Consider the following 27,447-nt stretch of genomic DNA (forward strand, 5'->3'; position numbering starts at 1 on the left):
TGAACCGTTTACATACTTTTTTTCCTACTGTGCTCTTCTTATCCTTCACCATAACATGTTACTTGAAAAGAATGTATTAGGATATTATATAAATACAAGTATGCTATCATTGGCAACATAATAGTGTTTTTTTGATCAGTAGATTAAGTTAAGTAGTCCTGTCTGCTACTGACTTCTTAAGTGCGTATCTGACTTTTATCTTTCAGGATATTGCTTCTTCCTGTTTGTTACAGTTTGGGAAGCTTGTAAATGCTCTGTTTAGATCATCTACCTGTTCAGTTTGAAGTAATATGACTAAGCCAGTTTTAATTTGTGTCCTTGGAAGCCTGCAAAAAATGAAATCCAGAGCTGGCAAGTAGTTTACAAGTCTTACTCCATAACATACGATTCCCCGCCCCCCCCCCCCCCCCCCCCTTTTTTTTTTTTCTTTTTTAAATCCTTGTCCTTACTACCGGGGAGGTGTAGTAGTACCACTGTTGCACAGGTCTGTCAAAAACTAGTTAAATTGAGCTGGATTCTGGACCTTCTTTTTCTTGCACAAGCCAAGTGGCCAAGATGCTCATTCTCTGAAGGGGTGCCCTTGACCGACTGGTCATGGGGACATGATCAGGAAGCCAAGTATAAAACCATGGAGTCAGGAGTCAGGCAGAACCCGCTACAAGCCTGAGTGCTGGAGGGAGGAGGCTGAAATACCTTCAGAGTTGAACACAAATTAACTGAAGAGGGAGAGGAAGACAGTGAGACTGGAGCTTGGAGGCAGTTTTTAACCTCTAGTGCTATTGTGTCTCCAGAACTGCTGGCACAGCATGAACCAGCGTTTATGCAAGAGTACTGGCCTGTATACCTTGTAGTTCATTCTGTGGAAAGTATGTGGCATTGGCAGAGTCTGAAAAATTGTGGGGGTGGGGATGTGGTTGGGAGAGCACTCCAGAAAGGCAGTGGGAGTGCTCAGGCTTCCTACAGCCTTCAAGGAAAGAGCTTTGATCAGATAGGCTAAACTATTGAGAACACTTGGGGTGGAGGCTGGTACCATTTAGCCTTTGCAAATGCTTTACGGTAGCATGCCATTGGACTAGGTCCTCTGTGTTTTCCCATGTCCAGGGTTGAGAGTGAAATGGGATACAAAAGCAGGAGGGCTTTTTCAGCCATGATTGGTTTTTTGGTATGTAAGTGGTATGTTCTGACAAATGAGCTGCTCTGTTTCTGAGAGGAAGGAAAGGAAGGGTGGTGCTTGACTAGAGAGGCCTAACACAATTAGGGTCAGCTTTAACTTTTGTATTAACTTATGAATGGGCTGAAGACTGTTCTCTTAAAATACAGACAAATGTTCCAGCAGGTTTGCCCTGAGAAATGTGGATGGAGCTGAAATCAGATTCAAGGTGTTACTGAAAGGAAGAACTAGAGAATGTGAACTTGCAAAAGTAGAGCTGGAACAGCCCCAGGGAAGAAAAAATTCTCCTTTACAACAGTCAGCCCCATCTGCTTTTAGGATTAATAATATCTTGAATATACACCACAAGGGAAGAAAACTCTCCTTTTCAACATTCAGACACATAAAGCTCAAGTGAACATAAAAGTTGTATATTTATTCCATTGGGGTGTTTTCTTCCTAGAGTTGCCTAGTTCTACACTAAAAAGAGGGACAAATCAAATTATTTTTATTGTGCATCTTCTGGAAGATACACAGCTAGTAGTTATAATCATTGCAAAAGAATTTAAAGAAGAAAAGTTTAATATTCTCCAAAACCTCTAACCTTTTAATATATACCTTTGTGTAAGCTGAAACTGTGCTCACCTACATAACTTAAGAGCCCTAGTGCCTAAGTTCTTCAGCAAAAGTGTGGTTTGACCCTAGTATTGGAGAAATGTGCCAAAAATATCCTGAAAGCCATGAACATGTGTTCTTCCCCATTGTCTGCAAGCCACCTGTAGTACTGTCCTTTGACAAATTCTGTAATCAACTCCTTCTGTTTCCCATCTCAGCAAAAGGCAGATGAGGGAGGGGTAAAGTCAGGCTTTGCCAGGCTCCAGTTCTCCTGATTGATAGCTGCAGTACAGCCAGGAAACTGTTTCAGGAGGCTGCAAGCATTACAGCTGTCTGTTCTGTATGAACTCTGCGTGAAGAATACAATAAAGTTGGAAAGTTGCTGTTTCCTTCACCTATTGCACACTGAGTATCTCTCTGAAGAGATGCATTGTTCATCTCCTCATAAAAAAATTAAGCTGGAGAGAAGAGGTACTTGGAAGTCCTTGTCTTTCTCCACCAACTTTCAGAGACTTAAAAATTGGCTAAATGATTGTCTTGGACTACAATCCTAATTTTTAGGCAGAGACTTTTCCCAGAGTCAGCAAGAAAGTCTGTAGCACAGCTGAAAGTAGAAAACAGGGTCCTGATTGTTAAATCAGTGGTTCAGTGAGAAGGGCCTCTCTTCCTCAGAGATTAAGATCCTGTTTGCTGAGGTTTTACTCCATCTGGTGGTGACTGAATAAAAAAAAAAAAAAAAAAAAAAAAACCAACTTTACCACAATGTAATTTTAAATCAGGTTCTGCTTGAGGCTTCTAATTTTAAGCCAAAGAATTTCATGCAAAAACGGATTGAATTTGCCCTTCCTAGTGTATGTAGGAGTGCATGTTTTCTTTGGTGTATTTCATGCTCTCCTGGGTTTTCTTCACTGTTGATTACGTTGGGCAGCTCTGGTTCCATGGCTGAAAGTCAAGAAATGTACTCCTACAAGTGCTGCAGGGAAGGCTTCAGGCTCAGCTGAGAATGCCTAGCTGTCAGCACCGGAGAGGATCTGCATGCCAGGAAAATATTTGGTTCATTTCATTATTGTAACTCTCGTTAAAAACCAAACAAAACCCATCTGCATAATTAGCATTTTGACTACTTTTCATGGATTTTGCATCTGTTTCAGCATAATCCATTAGCAGTATATGCACTTGTTGCTGCTTGTATTTTTTAATTTGCCTCTGGGTGTGGTGCGGAGGTGAGGGCAGACCTAGAAACAGATAAGGCCCTCCTGAAAACAAACTGGCTAACAATTCATGTTGACTTGGGGAAAAAAAAAATCATTGGGGAAATGTCCCGAGATGGAGGGAAATAAGTCTATTGCTCTCCTGGTTATGAGTCTGCCGTGGCAGGGCATGTTCAACCTCAAAGCCTGATGATCAGTAGACAGTCTTTTTTTGTTTTAAGGGGTTTTCCAGTCAAGGGACTTAACCTTTTAGTAGCAAGAAACTGGCAACAGTACAAAGGAAAAATAGTCTAGATGTAGGAGGACCTTTACAAAATAATTTATACTACATATAGGTTGTTACTATTACAGGCATTACATGTCTGGAAGTACCCGGGGGAAGGATTTTTTATTGTGCAGGGGAAAAAAAACCACAAACCAATAGATAATATGTAAAAGGCAGGATAGATTGATGTGTGCATGGTATCTTTTTGTTTCTCCTTAGGCTTATTTGTTAACTACTTCTATATAATCCTGTTTTCTCATTTTAAACCACTGTGTTGGGAGAAAAAGTAGTGTTAGGAGATATATATCTATATAGATAGATACATTGAACAAGCATTTGGCCATTCAATGATGAAGACATAGTACAAAGTCTAATCCCTTCCCTGGGAACTGCCTTTCATCTGAAACATGCAGAGAAAAGACACTAAACCACTATTCATCCTGAAACAGGAAAATACAGTTAGAGGTTTATTCCATTCCTCAACAAGGAAATAATTCTGTTCTAGCAAGCAGACCAATACATCTTCATTATCCCTCACAAAAAAAAAAAAAATCTTTTGGGACAGTTTCTGATCTCCCATTCATTCTCATTACTTCTGAAAGCACATACATGTGTATATCCTAAGTAAGTTTGGCATGAACTCTGCAGATCAGCGAACAAAGAAATTCTCCTTTGAAACCCCGTTCAAACTGTGTGTATGGGTCACCCACAGCCCAGTAACCCGGTTGATGGGAGCTCTGTGTTCTTTGAAGGGCAGTGTCAGTGCTGAGCGTTGTGGCCTGTTAGTGTGTTAACAGCTTTTCTCCTGCAGTGGGACTGGACTCCCAGTTTGTTTCAAGAGCCACCCTCAAGAGTTCCTGACTCCTGGGACAAAGAGCTAACCAGAAATTTGCAAACCTCACTTCTGAAGTCCAGATGGTGTAAAAAGTGGATTGAATAGCTCAGTTTTAGGCTTCTATTTTGAACAATAGTGATCAGGCTTTTGTTTTCCTTCTCATCACAAAGAAATAGTAAAGACTGTTTTGGTATCTCAGGACAAAACCATGTGGAACAGAAGCTGGGTGAGGTAGAAAGAAAAAACACTTATGCTTGAGAAGCACAGCGTGGCAATTCAAATAACCCATGGAAATAAATGAGTTCTTACTTTCATAGTGGTTTTGGCAGATGGCTCTCTGATACAATTTGAAGGGAGGTGGAGTCTTCCTTCTGCAAGTTTCTGTTCTGCAAGCTCAGTCACACCAGGTGGGAAAGAAGAGGAAGGTAATTTACAGTGATGGTCTCAAGCGTGTACCCCATTCACTAAGCTCAGAGACAACACCTCCTGAACCCACAGTAGCTACAGCCCTAGCAGAAGTTCTTAATACACTCTGCTGAATTATTTAAAATGCATATGATTACATATATTCATTTACAGCCTTGAAGACTGGAGCCAGGGCAAGAGCAGTCACAAAGCTTGTGCTGGAGAGACTTAGCCATCCCACCCACATGGTCTAGTCTGGCTTCCTAAAGCCCAAATAACAACAATCCCACCAGCGTCATGGAATAACCAGAATGCAGTTTTGACCAGGTCAGAACAGAAGCAGTTTGTTAGTACAGCGACAGGAGAGAAGACAGAGCAGCAGGGTGACAGCCCCCTCTGTAAGGGGGTCCTTACAGAGCTTATATACCTTTAGGTTATATGACTCATTCTTCACCAAACTATGTCAGATAAGCAGGACTATAGAAAATTTCAACGAAGAGCAGCAACGCATGGATTACTTCATATAGGGATGCTCCAGACAGTCAGATAAGGAAGCTCTAGACAGTACCTCTTTTTTACAAATAATTCACTCCTTTGTTAATTAAATCATGCTGACCCAGTGAGGCTGCTAAGTCAGGCTGACACATATTTCTTAACTCATGAGGCCTTGCAAAGGCCTATGAAGTGTTAATTATTTTACTTCCACACGAAGCAGATGCTTCCTTAAAAGCATGAGAACCTGAGCAATGACCACCAGCTGCCTTCCATGCCATGCCACAACTTAACAATGCTTTTACTCTGGCTTCCATTTGGTCCTTCTGTCTTCTTCTGATACCACTTCTGACATTGTCAGCTACGTGAGGCATCTGCCATCTGCGTAACAAAACTACCATATCCTACGGCAGGATTTGACAGATCACACAGAATGATCCTGACGACCCATTCTGACCAGGGAGTTCAGCCTGGGCCTCTGCTAACTACCCTTGCTGCTTCTCCACAAACAGCCTACAAATGTGCCTTTAAGGAAGTCCTTGGTTGAGCAGGAAACCAAGTATCTGAGGGTTTTGGGCCTGTTACATGGCTTCTGGGAAACAACTCGGAGCTTTGTCCATAAGTTACCTGGCATGTAATTTTACTTTTCAGATGCAGTTCTTATACAGCTTTCCTGGGTCTCATCTGTCTTCTCCTGTTTTTCTCCTCTCGTGGCCCCCAGGTTGAGCTCACGCTCTTTCTTTCCTGTGAGTCTCTCTGGTGGGGTCCTCGGCTATAACGCAGGCACAGAAAGAGTCCATTTTAGGCTGAGGTGTAAACACGGGAAATGTCATTGAGCAGTCTCAAAGGCATCAAAGGAATGTGTTCCGAAGGCTGACTTTACTTGATAAAGGAATCCTTAAAGGCTTTGTTCCTCAGCCACTGAAGCTGATAAAGGACTTTTGGTTTTATGCCAGTGGTCTTGGGAGCGAGTCTAATTCATAGAGTGTACCTCTATTGCTTTGGTATAATTGTCGGGAAGGGGTTCGGTTTTAGGTTTTGCTTCAATAATTGGTTCAGAGAGCATTTGGACCTCTCTTCCCTCTCATAAAATATTGCTAGACCCTGAGAACATTGCTCTCAAGACAAAAAGAGCAGGTTCATTCAAATCAAGAAAGTAAGAAGGTAATCCTCTACTTCTGCAACAATTCTTTTCGTTCAGTTACTAAACAGATCTGTGCACTGGAAGACGACTCCGGAGTAAAATGAAGCAGACTTAAAGGGTCTTAAAGAAGATTACTACACACACATCCTCCTGTAATTCCTTGTGACACATACTCATAATTTTCCAGAGTTCACACACATCGTGTCCAAAAGAAACATCTCACTCACACAAGTACAAAGGTACAGTGTTACCCTCCACCATTTCCTTAAGAGGCTCACCTGAGGACTTTCTTCTCTTTATTTTCTCCTTTGGTCCTTCCTTCAAATCAACTGCCCTTACTTTCACAGGGCCACTGCAAGGAAGAGCTGGAAGAACCCCTGTGAGAATGAAACGCCACCTCTCTTGAAACAGTATCTTGGTGAAGATTCGCATGAGAATGACATGCTGAATCAGGTCATAAAAACAACTAAGACCATTAATTCCCCATCTGCCCTATTCTTAGGCCCTTTTGAACACTGGAACTCATCCAACTTGTTCCTGCAAATCAGCATTACTCCTGGTGATACTATTTTTTCCCCTACTTTATCTAGTCCCTGTTGTGAAAAGTTGGTTGGGAGATGCTAGAGACCTAGCAGAGTCTTTTGGAGGAGCAATTTTATTTCAGAGAGTCTAGCATCTCTGTACTGACCCTGCCTGCACAAATTCAAGTTTCTAATATATTCGACCCACAGACATTCTTCCGGGGAAGTTCATGACCAGTTAAGAAGCAAAAGGGCTGGAATTCCCAGATTGAAAAGTGAAGTTCCTTTTTGGCACAGGTGATGAACCTTTTCTACAGCCATCTCCAGATGATGATTCTCCTCAGAAGAAAACAAATAGGTTCCATGAGAGAGAGAAACACCACCACTATCAGCAGAATTTGGTATTCAGCATCCTGAAGGATCTCCCTAAATGTTTACTCCCTGGTGCACAAACCAACTTAGAAAAGGAAAGAACAGTTTGCACCTATGATTCACCAGAAAGGGAGAGCAGATCCACAACAGGTGGATCTGTACCCTATGCCACACAGGGCTCTAACATTTGCTATAGGCACCTAGCAACAAGGACAAAAAGAGAACACACACAATGTTCTCAGGAGTCTGCTCTCGCATTACCTTTCCTGTTAATCTTCTTAAAATAATCTCTCTGCTTCTTCTCCTTGGGGGATTTAGTGGGTCTTTCACAGAGTGATTTAAGAACAAATTCTCCACATTCAGTGTTACACTGTAGGCTGCAGAAAGGACACCACCAGTTTGCATGAAGGACACCACATTCCCTCTGCAGCTTTCATGAATGACCCCATCCTGCCACAGAGATACCTTACACGTAATCTGCAGTCCATTGCCTTCAACAGCCTTGAAGGCTTTAGTAGGAAACCCAGTTACATGGGAACGGACTCCAGTGCCTGGCGGAGCTCTGTCCACATCTTCTAAGGTCTCAACTTCCTAACAGTAAGGATGAGTGAGTCTAATGCAAATCCTCCTTGCTCCAATTGGAGACCATCTATCATCCCTTATCCCAAGTGTACCTGGAGACCTTTTGCTCTCCAATATGCAAAGAGCATTTTGAATTTTAATCTTACCCTCCTCTTCACTTGGGTACATACCCTCCCTGACTAACATCATAGCATCTGTAAAGAGGGAGCTCCATCACTGGGGCCATGAATGGAGCTCCTTTGCAGTGTTAGACTCAAGACATATCCCCCTACAAACAGGCTTCCTGTTTGCCAAGAAATTACTTCTCCCATACTCTGGAAGAGGGCATTTAAGATACAGTTTCTTCACTTAATTCTCACAAAAGGCATGGGAATTTCACAAACACGTGATGTATGGATCCCATCTTCTATCATGTATAGTTCTGTAGAATGTAGAATTCTGCGTGAAACTCTGCACAGGAACATTTCTTAATAATTTTCCTGTAGTTTTCCCTGGCTTTTTGTAGTCTCACTCAAAGGAAAGAGGAAAAAGCAGGTGAAACTTGAAGATGTTGCCCATATTCTTCTCTATGCTCCACAAATTCTGTCTAATGAATGATGATGATTTTGCAGGCTGATGGCAGGCTGGCAACATAAAAAGCAGTCACTTCTCTATTACTTCAAGTGAAGATGTACATCTTCCAACCCAAGCAAGAATAAGTGTGGAGTGTCCTGTGAATGAGTTTTTTCTCAAATAACCTCAAGAGAGGCAGAAAAATCCTAGTAATGCAGTGCTACCCAACGTGAGCCAAGAGGGTCATCAGTCAAGGGCAACAGAAATAGCCTTACCTGGGAAACAGGATGTCAGGTTTAGGAAGGATGTCAGGAGCTCCAGTTTCTCCCTGGGGAATGACCCAATTCATCATCCCTTTCTTCCTCTGCAACAGTGACAGAGATGGGCGAGATGATTCCAAGGCAACAACCATGTTGCTAAGAAAGGCAGCAAACCTTTCCACTGCTAAAAGAAGCAGCTGCCCCACCAAAGCTCTGTCTTCTTAACTATAGCCCCTCCTTACAACAAGCAGATACCACTGCTAAGAACTGATCCTAGGTAGTAACAATGCTAGGCTTTCTGCAAGGGTGACACTCAACAGCTTCAAGCAGGAGACAAACTCATGACCAGCAGAGAAGCCAGTGGAGGCAAGTACAGCCGCCTTCTCTGGCTTTGGGCAAATCCTTCAGCCAGGCACTGACTGCTTTCCCACTTATGCGTAATGGCAAGTGCCACCATTACCCTGCCTGGTTCTACCCTTTCCTAAGCCTTCAGGGACAGGACACTGGGCCGGATCAATCCTTGGTTTGACCCAACACAGCTCTTCTTCAGATCTTACATGTCATCGAGACAATTGATGACAAGAGAATAAGTCTATAGAGCACCTGTATTACTGTACATAATGTCTAGGCCAAGTGGTGAGGCAAATGACGGCATGCCAGGGGACACCAGTTCAACAGGCCTTTGAGATTCAGTCTGAAATCCTGTAAGCAGCATTGCCAAAACAGTAAGACTTACATTGCTAAGAACTTCTTCAAAGTTTCCTGTTGCGTCCAGGCTGAGAAGAAATTTTTCATAAAAGCTCCTTTTGGCTTTCTTTTGCCTGATAAAAAGGACACCCATGTCCAGGAAAACAAAATCACTATTCAGTCTGTTTGAGATGCAGTGAGAGAGAGATACATCAGGGTCTCATTTATGCAGTGCTCCATAGTGTCACAGGGATTTGATGTCTCCAAGGCTACGGTGGCATAGTCCAATGGGAAAGCTGGTGTAGAATCTATTAAGCAACACAAGAGGAGCAAAGAGACTTAATACAGCAAAGACGCTAATTGTAGTCAAGCTTCAGCAGCCTTCGGGCCCTCAGGCAATGCCTCGCTACAGAATGGTGGTCTTGAGTGCCATGATGAGGCCATCGTAACTCTGCCCACACTCGCTGGGCAGGCACTGAGGGCTTGAGAGACTTAGTATGCCCTGTCAAACATTTCCAATTAAGAAGCAAAAGAGAAGAACTCCTCCTGAGAATTACTCAGACCACTCCAAAATTCCAAGAAATTATGAGCAAATGAGAGCGCTTTTGGGGTCAGTGACCATTCCTAGACAGCATTATCAGCCCGCATCTGTTTCAAAGGGAGACAAGATTTTACTCCGTCTTCTTACTGGGAATAATTCTTCGAGCACAGCCAAGGTTAAGATTTTTTCTGACAACATTGGACAGTTGAAATACGGGTCTCTGAACAGGCAATCAATCATTCTTTCCCACTATTCTGACACTCTAAAAGTGGAAAAGGAAAAAGCAACATGGACAAGGATTTGACATAAAAGTAGCACAAACACCCTTCAGCTAGAGGAGATGCAAGGGGTTTCCAACAATTGTGGTATGTTGGGTGGTCTTTCCACTCCGGCAGTTGGGAACAGAGAAACTCTGACAGCATTGATCTTTTGAATATAACTAGAGCTGCACTTGTTTTTTCCTGTACGCTTACAGAAAAATCTGATTTGTGGCACACTTGTAGACTACATTTTAAAGCAAAAAACCAACATTGCAGAAGTAAAAGAAAGATAAGACTAATTATATTTAATGACTTTGGCAGGGGTCAGGCTGCCAAAACCACCGGAGTAAGGGGAGAAACAGGGCATAAAGATCACCTTGCCTGGTGCCAACTGCTGCTGAATGTAATGAGACACCTGACCCCAAATTTCCACGATCTCTGCGGAGCAAATGAAAGACATGTCATGCCCTAAGTCAGAAAGCTCACAACCACATTCCTAAACCAATGAAATGACTGAAACCACTGTCTTCAGACTCCCCCTCCTGCCCCATAGACTACACACATCCCTGGCAGGGGTTGCATGGCTGAGCTTTCAACTGCTTTCAACTATAAGCCTTCTGCTGACCCCAGGGCAACTCTGGTGCTGAAACAGAAATTGAAGTGGTTTGCACCCAGGGACACACATGTCCTGCCCTCTGACATCCAAAGGCTGAAGGTGTCCTGAAGTTCAGTACCTGGGCTGCCATTGCGGAGGTACAAGATGTGGTGGGAAGAAAGCAGAGAGAGGGCCCTGGCTCTGGCACAGCGAGCAGGATTTCACTGATGGAAAGTAAACAATTCCTTTCTCACCCTTGAATTTCAGGCCATCTCTCTGGAGTGGAGTAGGACACTCCCTCACTCCGACACTCCCTTTCAGACGTTGATCATGAAGTGTAACCAAATGACTGCAGAAATTCAGCCATAGATTTCCATCAAAAGCAAGAGGTCAGGGCTGGGCTCCACGGGAGCTATGAAGCCTTGTGAACCCCCAAGTTTCTCATGTGCCTTGGCCACTTTCTCCCACATTTGATCCCTAGACAGCCAGCCCCTAGACTTCCACCCAAGCAGCTCCAGGCCTTTTAAGCAAGCAGGAGCCCAGGTTGGCCGATCCCTGCTTTAGGGAGAGCAGGAACCCTCTGTGCCCAGCATCATCCAAGTCCACTAGAAGTCAGAGCCAGAGCTTGGAGCAGAACCCAGGTATCATGGCTGCCCTATTGCCCCCCTTGGAACAAGTCCTGCACTTGGGCCACAACAACCCCATGCAACGCTACAGGCTTGGGGAAGAGTGGCTGGAAAGCTGCCAGGCAGAAAAGGACCTGGGGGTGTTGGTTGACAGCCGCCTGAATATGAGCCAGCAGTGTGCCCAGGCGGCCAAGAAAGCCAATGGCATCCTGGCTTGTATCAGAAATAGCATGGCCAGCAGGACTAGGGAAGTGATTGTGCCCCTGTACTCAGCACGGGTGAGGCCGCACCTCGAATCCTGTGTTCAATTTTGGGCCCCTCACTACAAGAGAGACATTGAGGTGCTGGAGCGTGTGCAGAGAAGGGCAATGAAGCTGGTGAAGGGTCTGGAGCACAAGTCTGATGAGGAGAGGCTGAGGGAACTGGGGTTGTTTAGCCTGGAGAAAAGGAGGCTGAGGGGAGACCTTATTGCTCTCTACAACTACCTGAAAGGAGGTTGTAGAGAGGTGGGGGTCGGTCTCTTCTGCCACGTAAGTAGTGATAGGACAAGAGGAAATGGCCTCAAGTTGCGCCAGGGGAGGTTTAGACTGGATATTAGGAAATTTTACTTCACTGAAAGGGTTGTCAAGCATTGGAAGAGGCTGCCCAGGGAAGTGGTTGAGTCGCCATCCCTGGAGGTATTTAAAAGATGTTTGGAGGAGGTGCGTACGGACATGGTAGAGTGGTGGTCTTGGTAGTGTTAGGTTTACGGTTGGACTCGATGATCTTAAAGGTCTTTTCCAACCTATACGATTCTGTGAAGTGGTCAGATCTGCCACTAGTCCTGCACACCCACCCACCCCAGACCCCGAGGCTGAGACAGCAGTTACTGTAGTTATGAGAGCACGCATGAAATGGCTCCTGATGCTCCTACCTTTGGTTGTGAGACGTGTGTTGGAAACAAGACTCTTTCAGATGCCTTGAAGTCACCTTCCTGGGGCCAGAAAAAGTCAGGCATGGTTTGTCACACCTGCACTCTAGTTTAGCACCTGGACTTGAAAGGGCAAAGGTATTTCTCACTTGTGCTATTACAAACCCCCTCCTCAACCTCTTCTACACTTGACCAAAAGCCCTCCGGTGCTACCTCCCTGCCTCCCTTCTCCTTCACACTGCAAAGCAGCTCAAGAGAAAAGAAGCTGCGAGAGCAGCAAGGCAGCACCAGGACTTCCCGGCGACGTGCGGGCAGGCGAGGAGAACAGGGCTGGGCAGCAGAAGCCCCTAGGTCGCAACCAGCCCCACCATCACCTGTGGCTCACAGGAGGGGCCGCAGCCTCACCTTCTGGAGGAGAATGTTTTATCTCTCTCCTGAATGAATAAACAAGAGGGTTATTTCTATGGCATCAGGGAAGGAGCAGTTGAGTGCTTTTTGATATTCCCTTCCTCAGAACCTGAAATAGGCAGAGGTTTCCTCCCACCCAGAGAGACATTCACTTCAGTTCACCATCATTATCTCCAGAAACCATTATGCAAATCCATCATGAACATGTCCATAGGGTCTGATGGTGAGGGAGAAACATAAAACAGCATATCAGAAAATTAACTTCCACACCCTCTGTACTAAAATATTTCCACACAAGAAACCATTTGCAGAAATTTTGTACAAGTAGGACATGAAACTGGGTTGCATGCCTGTAACTGTGTTGCGAGTAGTGAGCCCCAGCCCAGCAGCACTGCACGTTTCCCCTCGGAGGGCTTTAGAGCAGCCTCTCCTTAAGGAAACAGGACAAGCCAGCAACAGAGAATGGGATGACGCACACAAAGACGATGCCTGGAACCTACTCTGAGGGATGATAACTATCCTCGTTTACCCATCAATCACACCTGAGCATTTCAAAAGCACCAGGTCATCTATCCTCTTTTGCAGTAAACACCGGTGTCCCTTCTCTCACACATCAACAACTGGGGGAGGCAGGGAAGAAATAAGATCTCCTCCTGCTTTCTCTCTCCCCTCTTCCTTCATAGGTGGCTGCCCCAACTTTACACATAGGCAAACAGACAGCAGGGATGGCGGGTCTACTTCAAACATCAAGCAAAGCATCTACAACAGACAAGGGTGCTTGGAAACAAAGCTGTTTCTTCATTGCAGCAGTTCCAGGGACATTGTGCCATCTGGAGCATTAAATAGTGGAAACTACTGAAAAGGACGAGAGGAATGGCCTCAAGTTGTGTCAGGAGAGGTTTAGACTGGATATTAGGAAAAATTTCTTTACTGAAAGGGTGGTCAAGCATTGGAACAGGCTGCCCAGGGAGGTGGTGGAGTCACCATCCCTGGGAGGAGTTCAAAAAACATGTAGACGTGGCACTTCAGGACATGGTTTAGTAGGCATGGAGGTGTTGGGTTGATGGTTGGACTAGATGATTGTAGAGGTCTTTTCCAACCTTAATGGTTCTATGATTCTATAAAAGATACCTTCTCATACCAAACTAAAGGGATATCAGCTTCTTCCAACCCCTCCAGGATAATTTAGAACAACATTCCTTGTTTTGATGGAGACTACGGAGATGCTTTGTTGGAAGTTCTGAGTAGAATCACAGACAAGTTCAAAGGAGACCAAGAGAGGCTCACAGGACAGTCAAAACAAGCTTCAGTTCACTGCGCTGCAATGAGTTTCTCAAAGCAGAACGTAATAGCTTCCTCTCAAACAATGGCAACTATACCCCACAAATCCTTGAAATAACTGCAATATTTTGATGTAACCCATTTTCCTCACGGAAAAAGTCTCCCAGATACTAAGAACGAGTATGCTTATTTTTCTCCTCCTCCATGTCATTCTTCATACCATAATTAGAGAAAGCTGAAGAGAAAGACACATTCATCAAATACCTCCACTGTCAATAATTTAGCAGTTCTCATCTACCCCCACTGTCAATAATTTAGCAGCTCTCATCTCGCTGAACAGTCCGGGGCTGCAAAGTACAAATCTACAACTCTGAATTGGCCCGTAACGGCCATGTCAAAGCTATTTGACTTGCAGCAGGGAAAGAGTCCCCAAAGATTTCTCTTCATTACGCTTTCATACAGGAAAAGTTAAAGACAGGTACCTTGAGATCAAGCTCAATAGTGTCTTCACGCCAAAAAGAGGGAAATACTATTGTACCATTTATATGAACGGGGGACAGGAATATTGGTTGTCCACAAAGTCAAAGAACTTACAGCCTAAGTACCAGCAGGAAAACCATCAGCACATTCTCAGTTGCCTGATTGCCCTTCAGAATGATGTGAAGAAGGAAAAACCACAATTATTTTGTTTACAACTAAACACCCCAAAACATCACACAAGTATGAAACAGTGCTGCATTTTTCATTTTGTGATTTCTTCCACTTTAAATGCAGTTTCAAAAGAATATTTCTACACATGCAACACTGATTTCTTGTTGCAGCCAAATCCTTCAATTAAAAAAAAACACGCAGGCAATTAGTTTTCATGGACTTTAATTTTAAATAATTTTCAAGAGTAATACAAAAGTTACAAGTTTGTCTATTCAGACTAATCATTTTTTTTTTCCCCAAAAAATTCTTCAGTGGAGTTACTTTGTGTCTTTCAGGTAACACTGTTTAGAAAGCACTTAAAATGCCACAATTTAAGCTTATGTTTTCCAGAAGAGAGGGTTCTGTGTCAGACGTCTCTGGAAGTTCTCATACCTAGGGAAAAAAAAAACCACAACCAAAAAACAAAAGCTGCTGCAAATAAAATGGCTTAAAAAATGATACAAATAATTTAGTCTATGTGGAGAACATGATAAATTACATCTACTCCACACCAGGAAGTGAGTAAATCCAAAATCCTCCTTTCTGATTCCATATCAAGAATATTCACAGTGAGACTTGTGTATTTCAACAATAATGTGTATTTCATTAAAGTTGTATCCCAGAGGATGCTCATTCGAGCTCAGTAAAATTGTAAGTGAATTAAAAGTGGCTATTTTGTGCATAACATTTTTGGGGCTAGGAAATTAAAGTTTGGGCAGGTACAAGTGTGAGTCTGAGGCTGCCCATCATCCTAGTAATCAGGCCAGATATCTCACAGAAGATGAAGCAAACCCAGCAAAACGAAACCAAGAAAACCTCATGCCATTTAGGGATACACTGTAATACTGGGAAAAACAAGGTAACATCACTGCTTCTCAATCCAGTTCAGCTGTCCCTGTACTACCCCTTCAGTGCTGCTCCATCTAGGGTGCACAGAGCCAGCGTAGCACTTCTCACTCAGTTCACAGGACGGTGGACACGAGCTAGCAAGCTTCACAGACTGGAGCAGGCTTGCACAGAGACCAGAGCCTCCAATGCAGGATCGCTTCCTAGCAGGCTATGCTCACAGGTAAGGAAGAGGGGACTGCACACAATTCTGCACTCAAGGCTATTGATGTGCCTTGTAGTTCTAATAGAAACCTTGAGACAAAGTAGTCCTCGTTATTTTTCCACCTCACCAAATAATTCTAGCTTCCACATTTATTACACTCAGTAATGCTTTAGTAAAAATCTAATGAGGAAAAGTAATTCTCTAACACATAATGGAATCAAGTATGCACATACGGTGTTCTAATTTCACTTTCCACACTCACAGAAACCCCTGCTGTAAGGTATCAAAAGGTACTGCCAATGAAACAAAGAAAACAAAAAAATGGTTCTACATCTCATAGCTCCTAACCCAACTCAAATGAGAAAAGAGACTCTAAAGAGTTTTAAACCCACTCAAATTAGAGAAAGGCTTATTTATGAATGAATTTCTAAGCCAAACTACTGAATTTCCATTGCAGCCAGCCCATTGCAGAGATCCAAGATACTCTACATATTACAGGTTATAACCAAACACATTATAATGACTCACAAACATGTGAACAGAGCCAAAAAAATGCTGTTTTTCCTGTGGCTGTAATCACATTAACAGATTTCTATACACAAATGCGTTCGGTTTATTAGAGTTATGCCTCACTTCACTATACTGTTTTGAACAACAACCAAAAGCAAATTCTCCATCATCCAGGCAATGACCAGCCATTACAGTGCTTCTTTAGCTTGTCTTCCCTTTGATTACTCTCATCAAAGACCTTACCCACATATGCTCATGGAGTGTGTAGAGCTACCTTCTGTTTAGAAGAGATACGCATCAAATTACACTCCCAAAGAAAATGTATTGCTTACGTTAACTGCTTGCATATTCATGAGATCTGTACTAGTGATAAAACTGTATTCAGAGAGCCCAAAATACTGTTTTAAAAAGGGTTTAGGTTAATACTGTGGAGGTTAAAGAGTGCTAAAGTGTAGGAAAGAATTTTTCAGACGTCCTAAAGGACAGCCTGCAGTGCACAGTTTATCGCCAGACTATCCCCACAGACAGTTAGTTCTTAAACCAGTCCCTGGAAAACAACTCTGAGACTTTTGCATTTGTGCGCAAGTGTCTTGGTGACAGAACCAGGTCAACTAGGAACACGATTTCTCCACCTCTCCCATATTCTTAAGCAACCTGACTATGCTGGAACTATGCCTAGGAAGAGACCAAGCATAACAAGCACAAATTGACAAGTATCAGTGCGTCCTGTCTTCCCATGACTCCACAGCATTTGCATAATCAGCAACATACTGCAAATCCACGTATGTCAAGGGTGACATTTTTAGAAGCAAAAAAATTTCATAGGCTGTATAGCACTTTTCTAACAAAAAAATTGATATGAAGATGCTGACAAATAAATATAAACACAGTGGATAGAACCTCTCTATACTTGAGATAAATAACAACAAACACTTTTAAACATTTTTGCATCATCTCACTGAATAGCATGACAGTAGTCCAATACTTAGAAATGAGCTGGTTTAAAGCCTAGAAAAAAGAATGCTTGTTACTAGAGATCATTGCCATTACCATTTCAGAACAACATTTGCAGGAATGAAAGCTTCAGAAGGATTTGGGGTCATCTGTGCCTGAGTAACAGCAAATGAGGAAGCAAAGTTATAGAAGTTATCCAACATCTTCTGAGTGAACTGAAACAAGAGAGACATTTTAAGTAAGGTCTTTTTCAATTTGAATTTTGTGCAAAAGTTTACCCGATACACAACTCCTATATGAAGTAAAATTAGCATTGCCATCTAAAACACAAAGAAAGTCGATATAGTAGGTCCAGGGATGTCTGTTTTTAAATTGATGAAAACACCCCAACTCTCAGTCTTGCCCTCAGATCCATCCAGCATCCAGAAATCATTTTCAGAATCTTCACTCACCCTCTCCCTGCGCAATTTCATCCAACTGGATAAACAGCTTTAATAGGATGAGAGGGAATGGCCTCAAGTTGTGCCAGGGGAGGTTTAGTCTGGATATTAGGAAATTTTACTTCACTGAGAGGGTTATCAAGCATTGGAACAGGCTGCCCAGGGAAGTGGTTGAGTCGCCATCCCTGGGGGTATTGAAAAGACGTTTGGATGAGGTGCTTAGGGACATGGTATAGTGGTGGACTTGGCGGTGTGAGGTTTACGGTTGGACTCAATGATCTTAAAGGTCTTTTCCAACCTATATGATTCTGTGATTCTGAGAAGAACATTTTCTTCTTGTGACAAAAAAATGATGCAGTGACAAGAGCTGTCGCTCTCCTCCAGATTAAACCATCAGAAGAACTGTAGACCAGGTCAAAGCTGCCATTCCAGCTCATAGCAAAACACTAGTTGTTAAACCAGCTGAAAAGTCTGCAATCTGCCTCGTTCCATTACAACTCACTGTCAGACTCCAGCGACTTGGAAATTTCCTTTAGCTTTCACCACAGAAGGGCTGCTATCCTGCCATCCTCTGCCACAAGATCTTGCTGGGGAAAACATGAAAAAGATGCATAGGAAACTCCTAAACTGTAAGAATAAGGAAGTAAAAGAGTGAAAGAGAGGCCAAGAAGTAGGAAGCCCTGTGTGCAGAGGATGAGGCTGTAGGACATTCCCAGCCAGTCTACAAATACGTAAGCCTATGGTACCTCCTTCTTTCCCCTATTCTTTTTATTTAAAAAAAAGTATGCATTGTTTGGTGGGAGAACAAACTATTTTCACAGACAGTGAAATGATGGAGGAAAACAGAGCCTGGGGCAATATATGCACACGCTTGTGCTTCCCTCCACCTGCTCTGACAAAAGGAGTGGAAGAACTGACGTCCTAGAACCCAGGAGCCTACCCTCAGTCTCACGCCACTCACACATGCAGAACTCTGTGGTTCTGTCCCACTTTTTCCATACAACTTTTTTAATAATAAAACTATATATATAAAAATATATATACAATCATAAAGCGTCATAAAACTTACTAAAAATGTAGTGGGAGAACGACCCCTTAACTTAGAGTAGCAACAGATGATTTTGCCTTTAAAAAAATACTTTTATTGCTATAATGTAGCAGCTCCAAAGAGATGATGTCAAGTATAGATAAAAGCTATTAGTCATTCACAAACATGCTCCCAGGCATTACCCCTTCCTCTGCCATCTACTCCCTCAAAGGTTTCCTTCAACTATGACTTTATACATTTTCTCTATAGGAGTAACTATTACTTCAACCTTTGGCTCAACTGCATTCCTTGAAAGCAATATACAATTTCAGTTAAGATGCTACTCTTTTTTTAATAGAAAAATCCACCTAACTGGAAATAACAGTTGTAAAAAAGTTATGCAATCATGTATGCGGTGGTTTCTTTTTCCTTTAAATACTATTGCCAGAAAAATCCACCAGCCACCTTGCAAATGACCTCAAGTGGCATATTATTACCTCATGACTTAACTACTGCTATTATAAAAATTGGTGGAATCAGAAATATTATTTAGATGTCATTTGCCCCTAAGACTCCAGAAAAGCTCAATTAACTGTACAATACAAAAATAGCTGTTGGTCAACTCCTAGTCATGATACCTTTCTCCAAGAGACCTTACCTATTTGGAGCTATTATGTGTATAAACTGCCAAAGGACATCAGCTTCATTATCGGGATTACTGTTCAATTACCAATCTACCTCAGCAAGTGTCTGTAAGGAAAGCGAGCAAGAAAAAAAAGCCTCAAGAAAAGCCTCACCAACTTCTGAAATGGTAGAAGATAATGACAGAGTCATCAATGTTCAGGAAATCAAGACCTGCCACGCAGATCTAGCTTGCCTTGAATTGCTGTTAGATGGCCAACTAACTGCCAGTGCTGGCTGGGGATTTCCAAAGGTTCAAACTAACAGACAGGCTGGGTAAAAAATGGCAAGTGTTGCAGCCCAAGGCCTGGTCCACAGGGAAAGAACTGGAAAAAAAAAAAAAAATCCCACATCTTTCTGTGGGAGAGGGCATGATTCTGTAGTTCTGCAGAACTACATCAGCAGGATTTCTCAAGGGTCGGCGGTACACTTGGATATCTATCTGCTCCATGCCCATGTCTGCCTTGACTCTTGAGTAATTTTTGACCATCCCTGCAAGTCTATGTAGTGGAGTTCCAGCACCTACAAATCACCAAAGATCCACTGTCTCTTACATGCATTTAGTCATAGCTGCTCCTATAAAAAACTATCATAAATATTTTTACAGTAGAGCAACATCAACAACAGTGAGTCTATTGGCCTGATCCCACTGAACATGCAAAATCCAATCCTTTACAGGAGACATAGTTTTCCAGTGTAAGAAAAAGTAATTTCAAAATATCAAAGCATCCAGCCAAATGACATGACAACAGTTAGGATGGTTACAATCCTATAGCCACCCATAGCAGCTTTTTTTTTTTTTTTAATTAGTTCTTCAGAGGCTCAATTCTTAAGACTTTCATAGTATGGAGAATTTCTGAAAACAGAATGTCCAAGCTTACCTCTGTGAATGAATCTACTGATGACACAGCAGCACTTGCAACAGGAGTTTGCTGGGCCAGGTTCTCCAGCAGTTCCACCGAGATTCCAATCTGGGCCACCGTTGGCGTCTGAGGAAGGTTCATGGCACCAAAGGGATGTTGACTTCCCTTCCCTGAAAGGACCACAAACAGCACACGTTAGATTTGGCATACATCTAAAGACCGTGTTACTTAAATCACCATGTTTCTTCCGTAGAAGGTATTCCTCAACTCCCACCAGAGATGTCCCTATCTCAAATACAGAAAAATCACGCAGTCCAAGCACAGGCACAAGTACACACAAACACAACAGATGAAACAGTGTGTTAGGTAGCTTTAAAAAACACAGCAGATCTTAAGGAAATTTTTTTAAAAAGGAAAAATATAAGGTTAAAGCTCCCTATGAACTAAGTGGATTCAACAAGAAATATGATCTGTGAGTAAAAGACAGCAGAACCTTTCTCTATAGGAACCAACCCTTTAATTCACATTGTAACAACTGCAGATAAACAGGCAACATGCAGCACTGCTTGTTTGATTGTTGATTCACTCATTCAAACCCGGTGTTTGTGCACTGAAAAATAGAGAACATTACTTCAAGAAACTGTCCCTGTGGAGGGCTGGGCAGCCCCAGGTCTCATCGGAACTGCTCAAAACCACCAACAGCAGCAAAGGTCAAAGGAGTAGCCATGGAACAGAAAGGCCTCTGACTTTGCAAGAGCCACAAAGGAAACAATGAATTGGGCAGAAACACCCCCCCAGATTGCATACCACTCATACAGGCATCATCCCAGGCCCCTGCCATCACTTCTGACCTTTCTCAACTGAGTATTAACCAGTACTTTCAGTCCCAGCTTCCGCTAGGGTCTCTGCAATGACAGGCATCTAGAGTTACTTAAATCATGCACTCCTCTTTGTCAGCATCTGTAAAGGAAAATACAGGAAAAAGGTCTGGGGGACCACAATGCTATTAGTAAACAAATACTCCACCTAAGTTTGAGCGAACACAATAGACAAGTACCCTCAACACAGAAGCGATGCTTCAGTAGCACTTTCTGGCCTCTTACTAGCAGGAGATAGCAAAGCTAAGAGCTGTCCTACAGACCAGTCAACACAATCTTGAGCTGCAAGAAAGGCTAACTGAAATCTAAAGCACCACCTGACTTAGTTTCATGGTCAAAAACTCAGCCAGCAAAACCGGCACAAGTTTGAAAAGTTGAACTGAGGCTCGAAGGCTGAAGATCTCAGAAACTTGCCCGTTCTTCTGCAGACACACAAGGCGTTACTACAAAGAAGCCAACATCCAACCCATACGGAGAGCACCTTCAAAAACCCAGTACCCTTTTCAACTGAAGCCAAGTGTCACTCCTCACTCCAGATCCTAAAATTGCAATATAGCGCTACATTTAAGAGTAAAGCACTCACTATTAAAATGTTACTTTAACACAAGGCCAATAAGAAGAGAGTTCATCTCCTGAAGTGCTATTTAGAAGCATATTTGAGAAATGCCATTGCTGTATGATCTCAACCTGTACTGTAGATAGATGCTTGCTTGATAAAGGTAAAATTTATTAAAGTATTAAGAAAGAAAGAGAAAAGCTATTAGAAACCAAATATCACACAAGTTCATTATTAAAAATCCCAATAGCAATAGAGCTGGTAGAAGTTTTACATCTTGTAACATCTTCACCTGAGAAGCAGACATTTACAATAAAAATGTAACATCCTCAAGCAAGAGGCTCCATCAGAATATATCACTACTTTAGAAAGACACTCATGATCTACGTAAGAAAATACATCCATTCTGTCACTTTGCATGCACTCCCATGGAACCACTCTCTTGGAAAGATATCTGCCTAAAAGGGCGAGAGCAAAGCATCCCCTACCATCCTTACACCAACTGAAATACGCTCCACGTTTTCAATGCTTGGCTCTCGCAGTTAACGTTCCAAACCTTACAAATACAGAGAACACGGTACGTTAGTCAGTGCTGAAATGCAAGCTCAGGTTTTCACATTCAGACCCTACACTCTCCAACATACTCATAGCAGAGCAACTGCAATCAGAAAAATATTTTTTCACCCCTTTCTTTCCCTTCATTGAACCCTTGATTCAAGATAGTGAGCCCTCATTACCTTTCAGCCCAACCATGTCAAAAACTTTACCCGTGTGTAGGCCTCAAATGCAGATATTATATTAGAGGGTATATTTGTAAGTGGAAAACAGCATCGCGCACATCATTGCATGCTGTACAGCAGAAAGAGTCGGTAATGGAAAAGGCTATCCTGTAACTATTATCCCACTTGTCAACACACTTCAGTAAGGGTGCAAAATCCCAGCCCAAAGTTTGTTTTCTATTTCTACTACACTTTCAGGAATAACTGAAAAATAAAAAACCTTACAATTCCAAGGCAAGGAGTATTTCTAAGCCCCTTCTTTACGCACAATCACATGAATTTCATCTACTCTCAATCAGTAAAACAACGCGCAGTCAGAGAAGAATATATAATTGCATGCACTAAAGTGTTACCAGCCATTATTCTTCTCCAGATCTCAAAGTACGGACAAGCCAGTAAGAGTGACAACTGCCAGCAATGGCATTCTTCTAAAGCTTGATTCTCTAGGCCCAAACTGCTTCCCTGCAGCATAACTTCCTGCTTTGAGAAGGCAGGCCAGCAAAACATTCTATCCACAACATTTTCCAAAGCAATCTAAACACAACACCTGTGGCAAAACCCAGCAGAACCCATGTCTTGCCTTCCAAGAGCAGTCATGCTCTGCAAGGGCACCAGGAGCCCAAGCAACAAACTTAAACTCTTCAGTCACACCATAAGAACCAACCACAATCCCTTGTGTTGAGTGATAAAGCTCACAGCGATTCCATTAGGAATGCCAGTGACGTTAATGAACAAATACAGGTAGCACTACTAGTGCAGCTCCAACAGGCACCGAGGGGTCTTACTACAACATTTGATTACAGCTGCCGCTTATTACACAAGTGCAGAAATTGCACAATTTCAAGAGATCAGCTCAGCCTCTTTCACAAAGGTGTATTGCTACTTTATTTCTCTTGGCACTAAAGAAGCCACCCAGCTTTGTTAAAGCCAGAAATATTCTATTCTGCCTTGACTACAGGCTGTGAAACATTTCACCTGTAATGACAAATTCAGAAGTGGGAAGAGACTGAAAGAATACATATTGACTGTCATCCCACTGGGGGGTGGGGAAATGACCAGAAAAACCCCAAACCTCATAAACACACATTATTCAGCTTTTAGCATGAAATCTAACTCCCAATTTTTTTTTTTTGGGGGGGGAGTTGATTTAATAGTCTTATTTCCAGCAAACACGAAGATTGCATCCGAAGAGAAGAAAAAAAAAAAAAGCTTATTTAATTTTAATGCTTATTGCAAAGCCAGTCACCATCTCACATGATAGTTAATCCTCAGAAAGAAACATGTAATAATGCTGGACACTCTGGGCCTTTGACTCCTAGACTTAATCAATATCAGCAGATGCAAGACTTCACTTGATAGATCAAGTGAAGGGGTCAAACAACAACAAAAAACAAATGCAAAAAAACCCCACAAACCACACAAGCACTTATATTTCTAGCCTCACAACATAGCTTTTAAGAATGGTTAAAAGTTAGCAAGAAGAACAACAGAAAAGCCTGCTTTTAGATATATTACGTTTGTACTGAGACTACTAAGAAATACAATTCAACAAACTTTTCCTGATTAGCGAGGAGCTCGAAAGGAATCTTTTAGAGGGTACTGTGACATTCCTGTGAGACACCTTCACGACCCAGTCTGGAAATCTCTTATTGAAGGAAGGTTACCCAAGTTTAAATAGCACCTGTAGTCAAGGAAAAAGTGTCCAGGTTCATAATTTAGTCTCTACTCCACAAATCACTTTCATGTTGAAGACTGTATTCCACAAAAGCAATGTCCCCTTTAGTTCATCTATTGAGACAACCTTCTGGTATCCCACTTGGAAACACTGCAATGTTCACCTGCGTTGGCTTTCCTAAGCGAGCACAGGACAGGAAGAAGGAGAGAAGCAAACAAAAAAACACCTGGGGCAACACCATTTTACTTGACCCTCATAGTCCAGAAGTCGAATACCACATCCCCAGATACTGTATTAACAGCCCAACCAGTCCTTACAACAATGTGCAAGTTACACACATCACAAAACCTGTACAGTTCCAGGGCATTTCAGACACTAAACATAAACTTAAGAGTTACAAATGATACGTTTAACCTTTCCCAAAGTCTGTGTAATAAAACACCATGCCACTTCAGCTGGCCACTCACGTCCACATAAGAAACATGCTGGCACTCTTCATCACACAGCAAGAAACTCTGCTACAACCACTGCTTCACAGGGAGCTCACAAACAGGGACACAAATTTGTTCCTCTCAACAAGGGATTAAACCCAAAACACAGATTTCAACAGTCAGTAATGTCTCTCAATGATTCCAGCTCTCTGTAATCCCTCTCTGGTCTCCCCTTTCTAAAGCCTCGTAGTCTTCTCCACCATACAATTGTTGATGGCCATGGAAACTAGGCCTGCGTAGCTTATACTGACTCTATGGTCAGAGAGAAGCTGTAGACAACAACGGGAACGGCGGAGCTCTCTGTTGTTCAGATCAAGCACAGCACTGCCTCACGGCATTGCAAATGCATTCAATCATGTCACAGAGTCCTTCCTCGAAAGCAGCCCTTACTTGAAATTATGGCTAAGCATGCAAAAAGCATCTGAAAATGTGTTTTCCTACAAAGCTGTCTGAAAGCATATATAATACAGTAAGTCCTTCAAGCATGAGAAACAGACAGCAAAAGCTGGCAAAAGAACCAGCAATACACTTTACTTTGGAATATACATCCCCCCCCCCCCCCCCCCCCCCAACCCTTCCTGTGGCTGTTCTCTCTTCTGAAGAAAGCCCAAATTTTTGAGGAACATATACAATAAGAATTCATTTTGCTCTGCACCTTGAGAGCCCTTATCTAATGTCACCCTGCCATCCAGGACTGATTCAAAAGAAAGCATGCCATGTTATGAATTAATATATTTTATCACAGCAACCTCAACACTTACCTAAATAGAGATTCAATTTAAGGCTGTAGACTACACTGAAGCCTATATAAGAGGTGTATTACTTTATCACTGTAACACTTTAAGCTTCCTGACTGACATATCTATCCCTTTAATATGACAAAGGTGTGCCATTGGGGCGCTTCATCATTTTGACAATATGCATGGCAATACGCCCATATATTTAGGAAAACACACCCGCACCTACTTCAGGTAGCATCAGCATTCTCTGGCTCCCATATGAGCCAGACTTCTCTGACTTGGGTCTGTATCAAGGACACTAAAAATTTGGAAAGCTGCTTTCCAATGACAACACCCTCTACTGGGCAATTACATAGTGCAACCGCGCCTGAACGGGAAGCGGCCGGCTGGCTGAAATCACTGCGTCAGACTTTACTCATTACAAAACCTGTCTCTGTGCTACAAAGAATACAACCGCTTAACAGTGGAAGCTGAAAGAAAATTCTGCAAGCATGTCTAGACAAATGCCTAAAACCCACGCTATGGGAGCTACAGGATCATTCTTTCTCAGGTTCTCTGTGCAGAAGCATGGAACACATGCCAAGCCCGCTCAAAGGAATTTCCAGATCAACACCACATGCAAGTGAAATTTCTCTCATCTTCTCTAGGAACATTAACGTACAGACAGACTTCCATAAAGCTGACAGACCGCTTCTAGTACCATATCTGCTAGGGACTACCTGAAAACACACAGAGCTGCCTTTTCAAGCAGCTGCTTGTTCAAAACCACCTTCAAACATTTATCCCCTTATGCATGCAGGAACACATCTGTTTCACTGACCGCTACATTTTACCAGTCTTACCAGATTTCAGACCAGAAATTTTGAAGATGGCACTTGGCTTCTCATTAGTGACAAACCCCAGCAGCTGCCACACTGCCATCCCACTCTGGTCCGGATAACAAAAATAGACAGATCCTCCCATTCCTTCTGGAAATGGTATCGTTCCCAGCATGAAGACCACTACATGGTTGATGTTTTCATAGTCCGGTAAATCAAATACAAATTTGTCTTCAGCCACTTGTTGGGGAGCTGCTTGTACCTAAAGAGAACAAAACCTTTATTAGTATTATTATGTTTTTCATCTTGGACTGTTAACTGTGAATTTCCTTTTACAGAAATACACCTAAAGTGGAACATAACAAAAAGTGAGGAATGTACTAACCTAAACAGCAAATAGCCAGATAAAAGTCAAACACAGCAGAAGAACAACTGCAAAAAATATTACTAAAAAGGCACAACAGTCTCGTTCTACCTGCACTGAACGTGTATCCCACCCGGGACTACAGGATCAGAATACCTTCGCTCCCCATGTGCGTAGGAGGAAAATAGAGTGCAGAAGAGGTTGCCAAGTCTATAAGCAGTGGCTGTTGACCACCTGGCTGGCACAACCCCAGGATCATGGAAACCTGTTCACATAGGAAATACAATAGACCTTGAGACAGGCAGCAGCAGGACGGCTAAATGCCAGAGCAAAAGATACCCTCCTCTTTACCCGAGATGCCACATCCTTGCGGCCAACGCACAATCTAGCCTTAAAAAGCTTCTTTTAAGCTCCCAGCTTGTGTCCGAGGAGCCCGAGCCTCTTCATTAACAGAGGGGATGGTGACTGCCTCCCGGCAACGAGGCTCTACAATGCAGCTGCCTCTGGGGATGAGGGGCAGGAGCCAGCCGAGGCGCCGGGCAGGCGTGACGAGCACGGCAAGGTCCCCTCTGCCCGGGGCCAGCCCCGGGCGGAACCCAGCGAGGGGAAAGGCGAGCCCCGGCGGGGCGGCCCCGCGGCAGCTCCACCCCGGCCCCGAGCGGGTTAAGGGCCCCGCCCGCGGCCCGAGCGGCGCTCACCAGCCTGCCCGCCACCAAGCAGCCGAACATGGCGGCGGCCGCCGAACCTCCTCAGACGCTTCGCGGCTCCGGAGCCTCCATGAGCGGCGTCTTCCGGAAATCAACGCGTCCCCATTCACCCCGCCGCCGCCGAGTCACTTCCGGAGCGCGGCCACTGGGGAAGGAGCGGCGCAAGCGGACTACGACTCCCGTGGTGCAACGCGCGCTCACGCAGCAAGCGGCGCTGCGCGGGGCGGAGCGGGGCCTGACGGGAGATGTAGTTCGCGCGGGTAGGAAAGGGAGGCATCGCTTCACACAGCCCGGGGTCTCACCAGCGCTGCTGTCCCTTGCTCTGTTTTCTGGATTAAAACATGACTGATTTGCGCTGAGTACTGAAGAGCAGAGGAAATGTTGTGTCTTCTGTACCTAGAAATTGAAGTCAGTCTTGCTATGGAAGTAAAAGGCTAGATCCAAATCCAGATAAAACTGGCCAAAGCAATTAGGAACAAATAAAATCTGCATTCAAAAATAAAAGAGAGAA

The 27,447-nt window shown here is 43.3% G+C and overlaps 1 protein-coding gene across 4 annotated transcripts; it reads right to left on the reverse strand.

The window, feature by feature from the left end:
- Positions 1 to 14,557: 14,557 nt before the first annotated feature.
- HIKESHI (heat shock protein nuclear import factor hikeshi) lies at positions 14,558 to 27,076 on the reverse strand. 4 transcript variants are annotated; one of them, XM_075491198.1, is made up of 5 exons: positions 26,928 to 27,076; positions 25,890 to 26,127; positions 19,947 to 20,098; positions 17,014 to 17,132; positions 14,558 to 14,795 (listed from the first exon to the last, which is right to left on the reverse strand). In XM_075491198.1, the coding sequence occupies exons 1-5, from the start codon at positions 26,955 to 26,957 to the stop codon at positions 14,741 to 14,743; spliced, it is 594 nt and encodes a 197-aa protein (XP_075347313.1). In that variant the 5' UTR covers positions 26,958 to 27,076; the 3' UTR covers positions 14,558 to 14,740. The 4 variants fall into 4 exon arrangements, with proteins under 4 accessions (XP_075347313.1, XP_075347317.1, XP_075347315.1 ...); XM_075491202.1 differs by having other exon boundaries at positions 26,975 to 27,035; XM_075491200.1 differs by lacking the exon at positions 26,928 to 27,076 and adding an exon at positions 26,581 to 26,791.
- Between the last annotated feature and the right edge of the window lie 371 nt (positions 27,077 to 27,447).

Source organism: Mycteria americana, chromosome 1, assembly GCF_035582795.1.
Source record: "Mycteria americana isolate JAX WOST 10 ecotype Jacksonville Zoo and Gardens chromosome 1, USCA_MyAme_1.0, whole genome shotgun sequence".
In the NCBI taxonomy this organism is placed as follows: Eukaryota; Metazoa; Chordata; class Aves; order Ciconiiformes; family Ciconiidae; genus Mycteria; species Mycteria americana.